At 49.7% G+C, this 14,529-nt stretch overlaps 1 protein-coding gene across 6 annotated transcripts in view; it reads right to left on the bottom strand.

The window, feature by feature from the left end:
- sowah (ankyrin repeat domain family member sosondowah) overlaps positions 1-14,529 on the bottom strand; it is a 168,900-nt gene that overhangs the window by 109,548 nt on the left and 44,823 nt on the right. Inside the window, exon 7 of one of the 6 annotated variants that reach the window (XM_017904353.1) lies at positions 8,346-8,348. The exons of the other annotated variants lie outside the window; for them this stretch is intronic. Within the exon in view, the coding sequence (XP_017759842.1) occupies positions 8,346-8,348 (3 nt within the window). The remainder of the gene's footprint in view (positions 1-8,345; positions 8,349-14,529) is intronic. 6 annotated transcript variants of the gene reach the window in all.

Below are 14,529 nucleotides of genomic sequence, written 5' to 3'. Positions count from 1 at the left end.
GGAATCATTTGTAAAATCGCGGAAAATTCCGGTCTTCGATGGACTCGTGGAGGCAATAGAAGAGGATGTTTTTAGCAGAAGTGCATTTCGAGTGCATTAATTGCCAGGCCGGAAACGTGGTTTCTTTGTTCACACCAGAGAAGTAGGTGTCGGGTACGTCTAACGTTGTTGCCTCAGCGTCCTCGCGACGAAAGAGCTGAGAAAAAACCGCCCCTCTGAACTTTTACGAGCGACATTAGAGGGCTACTTGTTTCTCTTGCTTCTTCTGCAAACACTCGGAAAGTTGATATAAGGACGATAAAACGAAGCGAGAGTTTATAGCCTTCGAGGCGTTAAGACGAAGGAAGTTGTTAACCAGACGGGCCGACAGACGGCCTCGCCTGTCATTCCTGCGTGTCCCAGGGCCCGGTGTATTTTCGTGAAACGATCGCTGTGAAATATCTGGGATATCTGCCCGTCGATATATCCGCCGTTAATATCGTCGACGAATAAATAGTACCGCGATATCAATTCCACCCCCGGGTCCCGCGCCATATTTCATTCCCCGAACGACCTTCGGGCCCGTAATCGCGCGAATTCATCGTCGATTATCATCCCCCTTTTCACGCCTCGATAAAGCTTCGTCCATCGATCTGTCCGACCTCGCGATTCTCCTTCCGTGCTCGGAAACGGAGCCGATATAATTCGGGGGTCACGCGGGCCGAAAGTGCAGCGCGGGGGTCCGGCGTGGCGTCGCGGAAATCGTCTCGTTTCGCCGGTAGAAACGTACGCGAACCGGTTCGTAGGTTAACGATCCCATTAATTAGTTTCGTTTCGTTAAGCGAGGCACGAAATCTTGTCGTTGCGCGAGAGGGAATTAAGCGAAATAATTAGACAAATTAGGACAGGCGGCAGGGGTGGCTGGTTGAACGAATCATTTATCATTAGGATCCACTATTAATTCCTCGTTAATTCCTCCTTTCCTCGTCAAGCAAGATAAACGAGTGGCTCGACGGTCTCGTAACGCTCTGCGAGAAGGGCCCGAGCCGGGAACCTGAATGGAGCGCGCCACCTCGACCAAACGGAGAAACAGGCCGAAGGTGGAGAGTGTGGGCTCGGCGTGGAAGAAAGGGGGAAACGAGGGAAAAGGGGCAGGGAGGGGAGGAGAGGGAGGGGAAAAAGGAGAAAGAGGAGTCGCGAAACGGCGAGAGAGATACGAGACCGATAAAACGTTGATTGCGTTGAAAAAAAGGATACAATGATAAATGCCGCGGAATATAATGGAGAAAACACAACGGGCGCCTGCTAGGCGTATTCGCGGAGGAAGACAAAGTGGACTCGCGGGGATATGAGCCAGCGAGCGAGTAATTGGAAGATGAGGAAAGATTCGACGCGCGAGATGACGTCGAGCTTAAATTTAAACTTCGCGGTCTATCTATCGCGTCGTTACTCGTGGTCGAAGATCGGGGGTCGGACAGAGGGGTGGAAACGATACGCGGTAATTACCGCGTTTCGCGAGTATCCGAGGCAAACCTCGTGGAAGAAAACTGGGGTAGAACGGCGAAATCGGGAGGAGCGGCTGAAACCGCTTTTTCGCCAGAAAACGGTAAAAAGAGCCGAAAGGGACGGCGCGGATCGTAGAGGGGCGGCAGAGGGGGCAAGAGACGGCGGCACAGGTGGTTATTATGCCATCGATGGCACAGGTGAGAGCTGTTTGTTTTAAGCTCGGAGAGAAAACCGAGCCCCCACGTTCTCAAACACATCCTCGAGTGGCTCTCCACGGGACGCCCGATACTCTCCGCGAGGAGGACCATTGTAATACGGTACGTCCCTGAAGAGCAGCTCGTGGCCACTCTCTCTCGAGAGGCCTTGATGTTTTGCCGGTCTTCTGGAGATTCTCGAAAAGAAAAAAGAGGAGGGAAAGAAAAAGGAGCAAGAAGGAAGGAAAGAAAAATGAAATGGAAAAAGAAAAGGAAGGGGAGGGAGCATGGCCAACCCCTCGAGAGAGAGTGTATCCATCGGCGCACACTGCGTGTATGGCCTTCTAAGGATTTCCAAACGTGTTCGTAGGAAGGAAACACAAGCCGCGGATGTACGGCCGTGGAAATAAACGAGCCGATAGAAAGTACCGTTAATGAACGCTCCTGTTAGCGTTCCCGTGTAACGCGTTTCAGCGAATTCCAGCGAATTCCGGCGAATATTTTGAAGCTTAAGAAAACGCTAGGTATACCTCGTTACGTCTTTTTACCGTCGCGATGCCACGGCGATCACGGTGCTCAATAGGAGAGCACGTTCCAATTACGAGAACGAGATCGAGCGCGATAATAAGACACGATCTCCGGGGGAATAATCAGCGTCGAACGGAGAGGAAAGGGCCGTACACGGAGTCGAGGGAAGTGCCATTTTTTTAATCGAAGATCGCGGCTACGGAAGCGCTCTTTTTAACGCGTCCACGCAGCAGGCAAAAAGATTTACATCGTCGCCCGACCGGCAATTATCTCGGCATTATAAACCGCTAACGACCGTAATTAGAACTGTCGTTACTTTTATTAAGCGAGCAGCAAAGGCCGTGACGGCGATAAATCATACCACGAACGCGCATAAATTGCGCGCTCCGCTACGAAACGGCATAATCGCCCGGCTGAGAACGCCGAGTTTCCATTTTCTCCAACCATAGCTCGCGATCCCCGCACCCGATCGAGTCTTTCTCCCTCCGTCGAGTGGCGTGACCGACGGGGACTATAATAAACTCCTCGACGCTCGACAATTTATTTAACCATCGCAACGGTAACACGAGGGAATCCTCGGATCCACTCCGCCACGGGGTTTCCGGAGCGTGCCATCAAGGCAGGCTAGATTCCCAACGCGAAGACTAAAGTGTTCACGAGTATACCCCTACATCTTCCATACACCGTTTTCAAACAGGCCTAACCTCGCATAGATGTTTACAAATTTTTATATACACAGGAATGCTTGCGAAATTTCGCCAGTACTATCATCTGTAGGGTCCATCGAGATTCTCTCGTTAGAAGGTGTCCGTTTAGAATTAACTGGAACAATCGGCTACATCTATTGTCACCTAAAAGAACTTAATATATCCTAAAAGGAGTGGGGGTTTGCTAGACATAGGGAACAGCGTGTCTCCTGAACCCTCACTTGTTCTCGAGTCATCGTCGTCCTCGTCGTCTTTGTATCACATCTGATCTGTACGTTTGTAAAATAAAAAGTGTGTTCGTCCAATTTCAAGAGCGCTTATATTTCGCCACGTATCAACAGTATCATCCTATGACGATGACGTGGTCATAGGATTCGGTAGGACAGACGTTCTCGACGCGAAAAAATGGAAGAATCGGGGGGCGAGAGTGAGGAGAACGTAAAAGAGCAATGCAAATATTTATGTGTGTTTTTAGGGGATCCAAACTTTGGGGGAAGAAGGCTATAGGAGATTCGATGTCCAGAGGGGAAGCATGAATGAAGAAAGGTTGAGAAAAGAAGGCTTATTCATTAAACGATACTATGATGAGGTGTTTGTTCTATATCTGATTTCACCTTCTGTCAAATAATCTTCCCGACACCTAGATCCAATAATACTCTCGGATAACGTCTCGGAAGTCTGTGTTATTTATTCACACTAACATTCTTTCCGATGAGACTGGAATATCCAAAGCTTCAATCAGGAATTTCGTTAAAATTCCCATTAAAATTAGGTGATATTTATACTTCATTATCGAGGGACACGCTTGGAATTAGAAATGTAAGAATATTATCGAATATATGTATAGATATGATTGATTGGGAATACAAAAAATAAGAGATGTTATTTTATTCTAGGATATATACGTAGAATCTTTTTTATGTGAAAAATCGTAAAAGTAAGTTAATTTTTACAAAAATTAGTTCTATATCAATATTGTTTTATTTAAAACAATAAATAAAATTTCTATGCAACATGGGTCTATTTTATTATATGAAATCCTGTGTTGCAAAGAGTTAACGTAAGAGTGTCGATCGAATGAGTAATCATAGATCAATTATCAGTCTAGTTTTTTAGTTTATACTTTATTCCTAGCCTCACTTAGCTCGTAATAAATATATATATGTTCCGGAGGAATATCGGTAACGATTAAGTTCGTATTTCTGTAGGAATACTGTTTGATTGGCAAATATAAAGAATAAGGGATGTAATTTTATTTTAATATATATTTTAATATATTTTAATTTTATTAAAATTAACTTAATATGAATAAATTCGTATTTCTGTAGGAATACTGTTCGATTGGCAAATGTAAAGAATAAGGGATGTAATTTTATTTCAATATATAATTTTATATTTAAGGAATGTAATTATTAGGGATACTGTTTGATTGGCAAATATAAAGAACAATGGATGTAATTTTATTTTAATATATACTGATATATATAAAGGATATAATTATATTTTAACTAAAATTACATCCCTTATTCTTTATATTTGCCAATCGAACAGTATCCCTACAGAAATACGAATTTAATCGTATTAACTTTATTTCAATAAAATTTAAATATTATTACATCCCTTATTCTTCATATTTGTCAATCAAATAATATCCCTACAGAAATACGAATTTAACCATTATCCATATTCCTCGGGAATTTTAATAACGAGTACCTCTCGAATCGAAAACACTTATCCCGCGCTTTCCCTTCGAAATAGAGTGACAGTATCGTATAACGCGCGACGACCATCAACCCCTATCAGCCAACATATCGATGACAAACCATCGCGGAAGACAATATCCCCGTGGCATGTGCAGGCACGGTGCAGTCACGTAACCGCGTAATTAAGCGTCGAAGTGCAGGTCGATACGCATCCGCGGGTCGCGGCTTTCGTCCGCTCCGCGCGAGGGTAACTGTCCATTGATAAAATCGGACGGATGCTCGTCGCGTGTACGCGTCGTCTAGAATTATCGAGCGGACGCGGACAGTTGCGGCGCTTGCTACCGGAGCGGAGGAGAAGCGCGTGGCCCGCGACGCGTACACGCGTACGGCCGCTCGGAACCAGAGCGGCGCTAGTACGTCGGGATCCTGATGTGGCGAGACTAACCGATGCACGGCTCGTTGCCGCTGTCACCGAGCCACTATCTCGCTCGTTCAGCTAAGCTCGTAACGTGTCCGAGGCTCGGCTCGCTACGCGCGCGCGTGTGTGAGCGCGCGGCCCGCGCCACCCTCGTAAGACACGGCGAGCACGTCGCGCCAACAACCGAGTATTTATTAAGCGTGGCCCCCGTGCCGACAGTTATGACGCGCGTACTCCGTTTATTTGTTCCTCGCGCCACGGTGAGCAGCCGCTGATATCTATACCGGCCGCCCTCTCGCGGACCACTGCCTCGGAAATCCAGTTCAGGCGTCGTTCCCTACCGGTTTACGACGCTGCCGAGCGTCGCATTAGCTTAATCGTCGTATTAGCTTACCGATCCCGTCGATCCACGAAAGCTAACGCTCGCGAGCGTCTTCGGGGAACCAAAATGGCGGCGGATCGCGTCCGGTACGCGCGAGAGCGAGCACGAGCGACGGCTTCGAGATGGAAGAGAATTCCGCGTGGAAACGCGCGAACTCCGGGATACCGCGTGGACGTCCACCCTTTCGCGATCGGTAGTTTGTCATCCGTCAGCGCGGACGCGGGTACTTAGAAGGGGTTGCACCTGCCTCGGCGACGTTAAAGCCGGGCCAAAGATAAACGGGTCGCCTTAAGTCTGCAACATTAATTATCAATTCCTGGCCGAGCATGGAGACCCGTAAAGAAAGCTTTCCTCTTTCCACGACGGCCATTGGCGTCGAATGCACCGTCGCCGAGATTTTCCCTCGTCCCCTTCGAACCCCCCGTTCCTCGCCGCTTCGCCGGTTGCTCGGCGTTATTATTAGGGCCGCGTCCGTGGCTACAAATAATGTCGCCGGCGTTGAGTGACGCGCGCCGCGGCGGGGTGCAGCAGGAGGAAGCATTCGGAATGATCCGCGAGGCTTACAGGCCGCGCCGCGTTCTATTTACGGTCCGTCGTCCTCGACAATACGCCTCGGCAATGAGATTCGTGCGTGGACCATCGGGAAAAAACGCGAGGACGACCGAGGACTCTGGGAATTAAAAGCGACGCGTTCTCGCGGGGGTGAAAAGGAGGGGGGCCCCGGGGCCCGTACGAGCGGAGGATCGGAAGGCCGTGGCTGGAAGAAGTGGAGAGAACGCGCGCCGCAGGGGTGCCTCGCGTCCCGCAGCTGCGCTCCGACGAATGCGCGCGATGCGTCACGAAATTAATTGGACGCCCGTTAAATCCGAAGGCGTTAACTTTCGCGTATACGTTTCTTTATCACCTGCGTTTATACGTTTTAATAACGCCCGGCCGAATGAAATAAGCGCCGCCCGCCGACCCCGACCACGTTTTATAACCGCGTCATTAGCCGGGGGACGCCGGCGATTTTATAATTGTCGCCGTGTCGCGAATCCAACCACATCGCATGCCACTTCGACCCCGTGGCCGAGGCAAACCAGACTGTTCCGTGTCCTGGGAGGATTCTCATTAATCCAATCATCTACACTGTCTTTGGGATACAGAATTTCACCTTTCTGAGCCAATCAAATCGAACACCTCGTCTTCGTCTTTGTCTAATTTACCTATAATCATCTTCGTATCTGCGAACATCGTGGATGTATGTCGCCCTAGTTTGCATGAACCCTCATCGTTCATAGCGAGCATAGAACTGTATCGAAAACCAAATTGTAGGGTTACCTGTATAAATTTAGATCCGTATAAATCTGTATAAATCGTTAAAAAGCAATTCCAGGGGAGATCGTGTGTGGTGTAAAAAGTGTGCACCACCTGGAATTGGGGCCCGCAATGGCAAATTCGCAGGTGACTGTCAAAGACAGAAGAAATTGGATGAAGAAACGAGACGAGAGCCGCGTCGGATCTCCTAATTGCTCGGTGAAAGATGAACTCGTCGGATCGTAATATTAATAGGAACTTGGGAAATGTGGTTATTGAAATTCTCGAGACGAAGTGGAAGAAGATGGAGCAGGAGTCGGAGAGACGGGGAGGAAGAGCAGAACCAGGTGCCCATCCGTTTGTTAAGCACCGAGCTGGCCACACAGAGGCAGGGGCCCGGGGGCGCAAAAAGATGCGTGTGGCATCCGCGGTGGCTCATTAACCGAGCTGCCTCTAAATTGGCCTCGCGGCAGCTCCATAGCTACTTCTTAAGCAACCCGTGGAATATTTATGCCCGCCGCGTGGCGAGCCTCGGCCATCGCATCGGCGTGCTTCGTTTAGCCTATCCGAAACGGAACGATACTTCTCGCACCTTTGATTTTTTACCGCGTCCTCTGTCTGAACCGGCGATTGGCCTGGGAAAACCCGCCGAGAATAACTCTGCCGGCTTACCCTTTGAACGCTCCTGAACCGGACCGAGTCCACGGTACGATAGGAATGTGTCAGAGTTTCGGAACCAGGGAGGACATATTTATGTGCACCTGTGACGAGTTCATCGCGACCGATCAGCGTACCGAGGTACCATTAACATTTATTAACCACCGTTTCCCTGGACACGAGAAATTTCCGAAAATATCCCTTCACAAACGGAATTACAAAGCTAGGATTCCAAATTTGGCTAGAAATATGAATATTCGTACCAGAGCTCCTGTTTTATGACACAACTTTCAAAATGCTAATGAACGGGAATCGGTATATTATTAGCAAACGAGTATCCGACGTGACGTAGACGGTAATTAAAATAAACTATCACGGAATTAATTCGATAAAAATGCGAGAAGGAATCCGTCAATACGACATCCAGTCGTGACCATTGACAAGACCCCTGAAAGCCTCGCAGACCTTCCGCGAATGATCATTGGACCCCACAACGAGTACTCCCTCTATCTATTACCTGCGGAAAGTGCATCGAATCTCGTGCTGCCAAATCCGACGAAAGCTTGGAACGCGTGGACGGAACGGTGTCGCGACGCGGATCGAAAGCGACGTGGAGCGTATCGGATGGTGCCGTCTCGCGCGGCGGTCGCAGAGCCATTTGGCCGTGAGGAATTCTGCCAAAGAGCCGTCGATGCCTGAGAACTCGGTAAAGAACGCGCAGAAGGCGGGGGCAGGAACGAAGGGGCGTACGAGAGAGAGTGGTTTACTGCGGTTCCAGCAAATCGTAAATATCGCGTCGCCGGCATGCGCGCGGGATCGGCTAGGCAGAGGCATAAGTTAGCATCGCCATCGTCGTAGGTAAACGTATCGGGCACGGCGAACGAGACGGCGAGTGACTTTTTCCACCGTGGCTCGTGTTCCTGATTTACGAACCGGGGCCGCGGCCAGCCAGGTAGGTACACGGGATATGTATACGTACTAGCACGCGGAAGGTGCGCGCACCGGGATGCCGGCGTAACGTTTAATGCGGCTTTAACGGGACATACGCCGCCGCGACGCTATATATAATAGCTCTGCCTCTTGTAAATCGCCAGAGGATAGGCTCTTATAATCTCGATTCGAGCCTTAACCCGATCTCGATATCGGTCCTCGGTGAGCAGCCACACGAGAGCTAACGGATCTTCGCTGCTTCGCCAAAGACCGGGTCGGCTCCCTCGTCGGGGCCGGAGGAACCTCGCCGCGAGACGATCCAGCCACCGCGATATCCCGCGCGAGATAAGGATCGGGGGACGATCGAGGGAAAGGGACGCCACTCTCTCTCTGATCGATATGCAAACATCTTCTTCGTGCTGGATACGGAGCGGCGAAATTCACCGTGATTCCGGGATACTCGCCACGCCGCGATAAGCATCGCGGACGACTCGGAACGGCAGAGATTCCCTGTACTAGGCGGGCCGCGAGCTTTTGCTCCCGGCCAGCGTTCCCGACTTGGCACGGCGTCGCGTCCGCAGGGTTACCGTTCGCCGGCTGAACGCTCGATGGAAAAAGGCGGATTTATACGAGGAGACCGGTGGATCGCGAGGAATCGCGCGAGGTAGCAACCGTCGTCGGTGCACACAGGCCCTCTGCGGCTCGTTGCAGCCGTGAGTGAGTTCCGCGTCGGATCGAGTCGCCTCGCGCGTCCGCAGAGAGACGAAGAGAGAGTCGTATGGCTGCCGGTTACGAGTCTGGCAGATCGGGTAACCGAGGATGGCCGCCACGGGCGAGGAAAAATTCGATCGGGACAAATGACACCCGTGCGTGGAGCAATCACGCGGGTACGTTTAGACGGTTAGAAATTTACACGGCCGACACGCGAGACGTATAGCTACCTGCCGTTCCATCTCCCGGTGGCGGCGCTGCGATCGGCGTGATGGCCGCCGCTGCCAGGCCAGCGACGTGCTTACAAAGTGATAAGTCCTACCTGCGTGCATCGGCCGTTTCACCGATTTCTAATTACGATATTATCGTGGTCGACCTGGCCGGATTGGCAACGACGCGGTGTCGGTACGGAGAGCGTACGATCAGCCACGAGTCACGTAACACGCGTACACGCGGCAAAAGGTAGCAAATTGGCAAAGTACACCCGGGGACGGGGAGTGGGGGCAGGAGCGACCCCTTCGAATTATCCTTCGTGCTCGCTGCGAGGAATCGTGCATTCGGATGTAATTGAGTCTACGACTAAATAACCGCCTTGCAGCCTCTCTCTGCCACGGGGTAGAAATGAAATCCGTCTTCGGACTCGCGAGCGCTCCGAACTCCGGGGGCCCCGCACAGTTTTTCTTGCGGTCGCTCAAGGCGTCGATGGAAACGATCGTAATCCGGCCCCAATTTGGCAGGAAATCGCGTGCCGTTGCCCGCACGAACGACGCCCGTCCGATGCAGAAGAACGTGGAATGTTGTAATTGGCGGCAGAAGGTACCACGGGCTCCGATGTCCTCCGCTGATATCCTCCTCTTCCCCCATTAATTTTTAGGGACAACGTGTTACCGGTACTTTTTGCCAGTTTCTATCGCGGTCCCGAGCGTTTCGGCCGAAAGGGAAAAGGATCTCCGGGGCAACGATACCTCGCTTAATTTCCTTTTTATCCCCCATACCTCCTCCTCGTTCCTTCGTTTTTACCTTCGTCGCAGCCGCGTGTCTCTCCTCGATGGACGACATCGTTCTTCCGGTGTCGCGGACGCGATCGAAGCTTTCCGATGGAGGGCCGGATCGGCCCGTATTTTTCGGCAGCCCCGAAACGACCTATCCGGCGGCCCGATGCGAGTAACGGTAATACCTTTTACGCGCAATATCGCGTACAGGCAGTGCCGTCACGGCAATTGCAATCTCGCGACCGAACGGGGTTCCAGCACTGCAGCTGCTGGTTATCACTGCGCGAGTGCAATCTACGACTAGCCGGCGACCGGGAAAGAGATCGTTAACGACGCAGTTTCGCACTCACTGTCTTAATTACAAGACGCACGCGTTCCCAGCGCGTACGAGCCCACTGGACGAGGTACCGAGCAGAGCCAGTTTCCAAATGAACCTTCTAATACGAATTAACGAGAAGAAAAACCGGTAATTAGAGATTCGTCCACGTATTTCCGAATTTTAATTTCTCACATTCCAAATCTCTCGGTTTAATCTTTAACGCGTTCGTCGCGCAACGCGATTCGGTCGAGCTTCTCGCGGGGCCCAAATTCTACTGTCTGAGCGCTAGAACGTTATCGGACCGATGATTTGGATGCGTCTGGTACAGACACTAGATGTTGGTCAGCGGATCTTATTTACAATTTTACATTTCCTGTAATCGTTTCGAATCACTATCAGCGAACTTGCATTTTGCAAATAATCAAACGATAGAACAGAGTAGCAGACTTGGTAGAGTTTTATCAGTCATAAACATATTGACAGATAATTACGAAATATGGAAAAAGAAGTACGACCTATTGTCCCAATTGTTCAAAATCACTTCAAATGCGTTTAGACTGTTTCAACGAATACCACGCGACATAGTATAATGTAATATTTTATCCTAAATGTAAATTAATAAACAGTATAGCATAATGTGCATATTTTTAACCCTTTGCACTCGAAAACTTTTTCGTTACAGAAAAATAGTGATTCGAAGACTTTCTGTCATAGAGTCGACGATATTTTCAAAATGAGAAATCATGTGCAAATTAAAACGTAGTATTATTTTTCTTCGACATTCCACGCATCGGTAGATAATTTTAAATTTGATATATTAACCCTTTACACTCGACAATTTTTTGGCTAGAGAAGAGTAGAAATTCAAAGATTCTCTACTCAAAAACTGACGATACTTTTCGAGCAGTAAATATAGAATTGTATAATAATAGAATTGTAAAATTATTTGATTTCGATACCTCGCACATTGTTACATTACATTAAATTTGATATATTAATCAATATCGATCTTCCAAATTTTATGAAATGGTGACTAAAGGTCATCTCTCGAGTGCAAAGGGTTAATATTTTTACGTTGTATATCTTACATTTATAATTCAGTGTTTATTCCATTAAATTCCTTTTAAAAATCCAGTTGAAAATCCTATTTAACTTGAACAAGAAGAGTTTTTTGCGTCACCCATATCTGTTTGACGGAGCCCACACGGAAGTATACTCGTCACCCAGATATGTTAAATCAAGAGACGCGAATATCCGTAAGAATTTTCCACGAGCAAATATTTGCGCGATAATTTACCTGCCACGAAGAATAATTGCTGTAGGAGCTGCCACAGCGATCAGCGAGAATAATTCGCTAAACCGGAAGTCCTCCGGTGCTCATCGGCGCAATTTCAACGGACTGCCAAGCAGCGGCGAATAATTTTTCACCTCATTGTTCTAACGGCGCACTGGGCCCCGGCTAATTGATTTACCCCGTGCAGCAGGAACGCGTAGAACGGCCGGAGGGAACGCGAGAGTGGTTCTTCCGTTCACGGGGGACGCGCACACATGCGGGGCACATTGTGCGAATAGATGGCGCGTACGGTCCGATGCAATCGGCCACGCTCGACGGGTATCGTGTCTGCGTTTAACGTATAACTCGTTCGCGTGGCGCCCCGGCCTGACATGTTTTGATACAAATTAAGCAGCCAGCCCCGGAGCCGGTGATAGAGTGGCTCGGGGCGCCAGCTTCCCATCGCGGATATATATTTTCTCCGGCCGTGATTAGTTAAACGTCGTTAGGATAACGGGTGACAGCCGTCCCCGTGGAGGGGCCGGCGAAACCTGGAAGCGATTTATAAGTCCCAACGACGTCCTCGGAGTTCTCGGATTGCCAAGGAGGCACACGGTTCCCTTCGTCCTTCTCCCTCTCCTCCTTCTCTCTCCCACCAGCTCCCTTCGTCTTCCCCGACACCCACGACCCCGAAATATTTCTCGACGAATCACTCGTCGTTCGAGCTCTAATTGACCGTACTCGGAACGACGCTGCGAACGAGCGAGGGGATGCTGCAGGAAGAGCAAGAATTCCCGGTTAACTTTGTCACCGTTATATTTAATTTCGATCGTCCCGATAACTCGAACCGCCAGGATCTCGAGTCTTTCGTTAAAAAGGGGGGGAAAAAATATAGTACTCGGACCCCGGCGACCAATTACCAAGAACGTGTCACTTGCTGCGACCATAAATCACTCTCGTAAAACACTCTTAACTCAGACCGTGAAGAGACAACGCGTTTTTACTCGGACGGGGGGGAAAAAAGGAGCCGCAGACTGGGTGCCGGGCGATTAATTTGCCTAGGAACGCGCGCGTCGTCTGAAATAAACGGAATCAGGGCGCGCACCCGCGGAAGCAGCGAATTTCCTGCAGCGGAAGAGAGACGCAGGGTGGAGCAGAACGACGCCAGCTAGTCGTCGAGGCGTTGCTGCCGATCAATCACGGCGACTCGTCGATCCAGCCCCCTTTGGTCCTTCCCGGTTTCTCTACGCTAGATAAATGACAGGACGACGAGAGACGGCGACTGCGCGTAGCCCTTACGACTTCTCCTGTTCTCGCGTATCCGTGGGGGTTGTAACGAAGCTCGAAACGTAACACCACCACCCTCCACGCTCACGGAACGCTCCGTCGGTGCGTGGTCAATGTTTAGTTTGACAGCCAGTGTCCTTTACAACCGTTGCGAGCCTTTTGTTGCCGCTTCTGCCACCGAGAGTCACGGGCCCGGCCTGACCCTGCCAAGCTTTCAGCTCGCGGAAACATGCGTTCGGCATGTGTCGCGACACGCTTTTCACCGATTTCACGCAGGATACTGACCAGAGACCCTGGCAGCGGCTCGTATTTCTCGGATTCTTGGATCTTTCGCGATCGGGAGCAGCCACGGACAATTGCCTGACCGTGAAAGCGAATGGTTTCGTTCGACGTGGAATTGTTACGAGCTTGGCAGCGGATAGCAAACACGTGGAAAAAACGTCCCCTTCTCTGATAAAGCAGTTACAGGGATACATGTTTTTTTCCACGACGGGAGTATTTACACACGAGCTGCAGAGTCCTGTTACACGAAAACATAACCTTTCGAACCCGACACTTTGGGCTGCTGCTGGAATCGAAGACGCAACGTGGCGCTAGCCCGCTGGCGTTTATAACCCACGGTGTCGGGTAAACGTTTAACAATCTCCAGAGTCCGACCCGGATACACCCGTCATCCGACACCGAGCTGCTAGTTGATAATTAGGAGATGCCCGGGCTGGAAGATGCCGAAGCTGTGTCATAGTTCCCGAAATTTCGGCCAGGCTGACGTTTACGAGCGGCCACGGTTGCAGCGTTTCGGATCTTTCGATACGATGAATTAGAGGCGATGTCGGAATGATAGAATTACGCGATAAACCCGCTCGTTAATTACCTGTCGCTCAGCTTGCTAGTTTCGCGTGCGACTTTTGTTCCACCGGTGCAACGAGAGTTGCTCTCTCCGCGAATGGAATCGCGCAGGTGATCGGGGTACGACCCCTTTGCGACAGGGATCGAGCAACGTGTCCGATAATCTTGAGTTTCCGTGAAATACACACGATGCCTTTAAAGGCACCGAATAATTGTAACTCGTAAGGAATTTCCACGAAGAATGACTTTTCGTTATTAACCACCCCTGTAAGGAAGTTACCTCGTTTAACGAGAAGTCTGTCACGAATTGGTACGTTGGATGACCAACGGTCCGTTGACTCTTAGTCACTAGAAAGTCACTAGAAAGGATAAAGGCTGGCTGATAAAGGCAGACTAACATCAGAGTTCAAGACACCTTGCTCGTTCCTACTTTGACTAAGAGTCCATGGTTATTTTCACCCCACTAAAAAGTAAGAATATATAAGCACCTGAGAAAATTGTACGAGGACAGTTCTTATTCTTCTCCACCGATTCATAGTTATTGTATTTTCCGACGTAGCCTCGTTGCAAAACTCGTATCGTGTATACAAGTGTTCCGAAATTTATTACGAAAGACGTTCTCCATCCGGGTTCCAGCAGAACTAATAGGTGGATTAAAAGAAACAAAACAGATTGTTGGATGACTAACGATTTGTTGGCCCTTAGTCACTAGAAGGACCTGGCTGATAAACGCAGACCTATTTCAGAGTCCAAAAACAATTGACTCATTCCCACTTTCACTAATGGCCAATGGTCATCTCC

This window comes from Eufriesea mexicana, unplaced genomic scaffold (genome assembly GCF_001483705.2).
Source record: "Eufriesea mexicana isolate 0111107269 unplaced genomic scaffold, ASM148370v2 scaffold2917, whole genome shotgun sequence".
NCBI lineage: Eukaryota > Metazoa > Arthropoda > Insecta > Hymenoptera > Apidae > Eufriesea > Eufriesea mexicana.
Note: the sequence above shows the minus strand (reverse complement) of the source record. Positions and strands in the feature narration are given on the sequence as shown.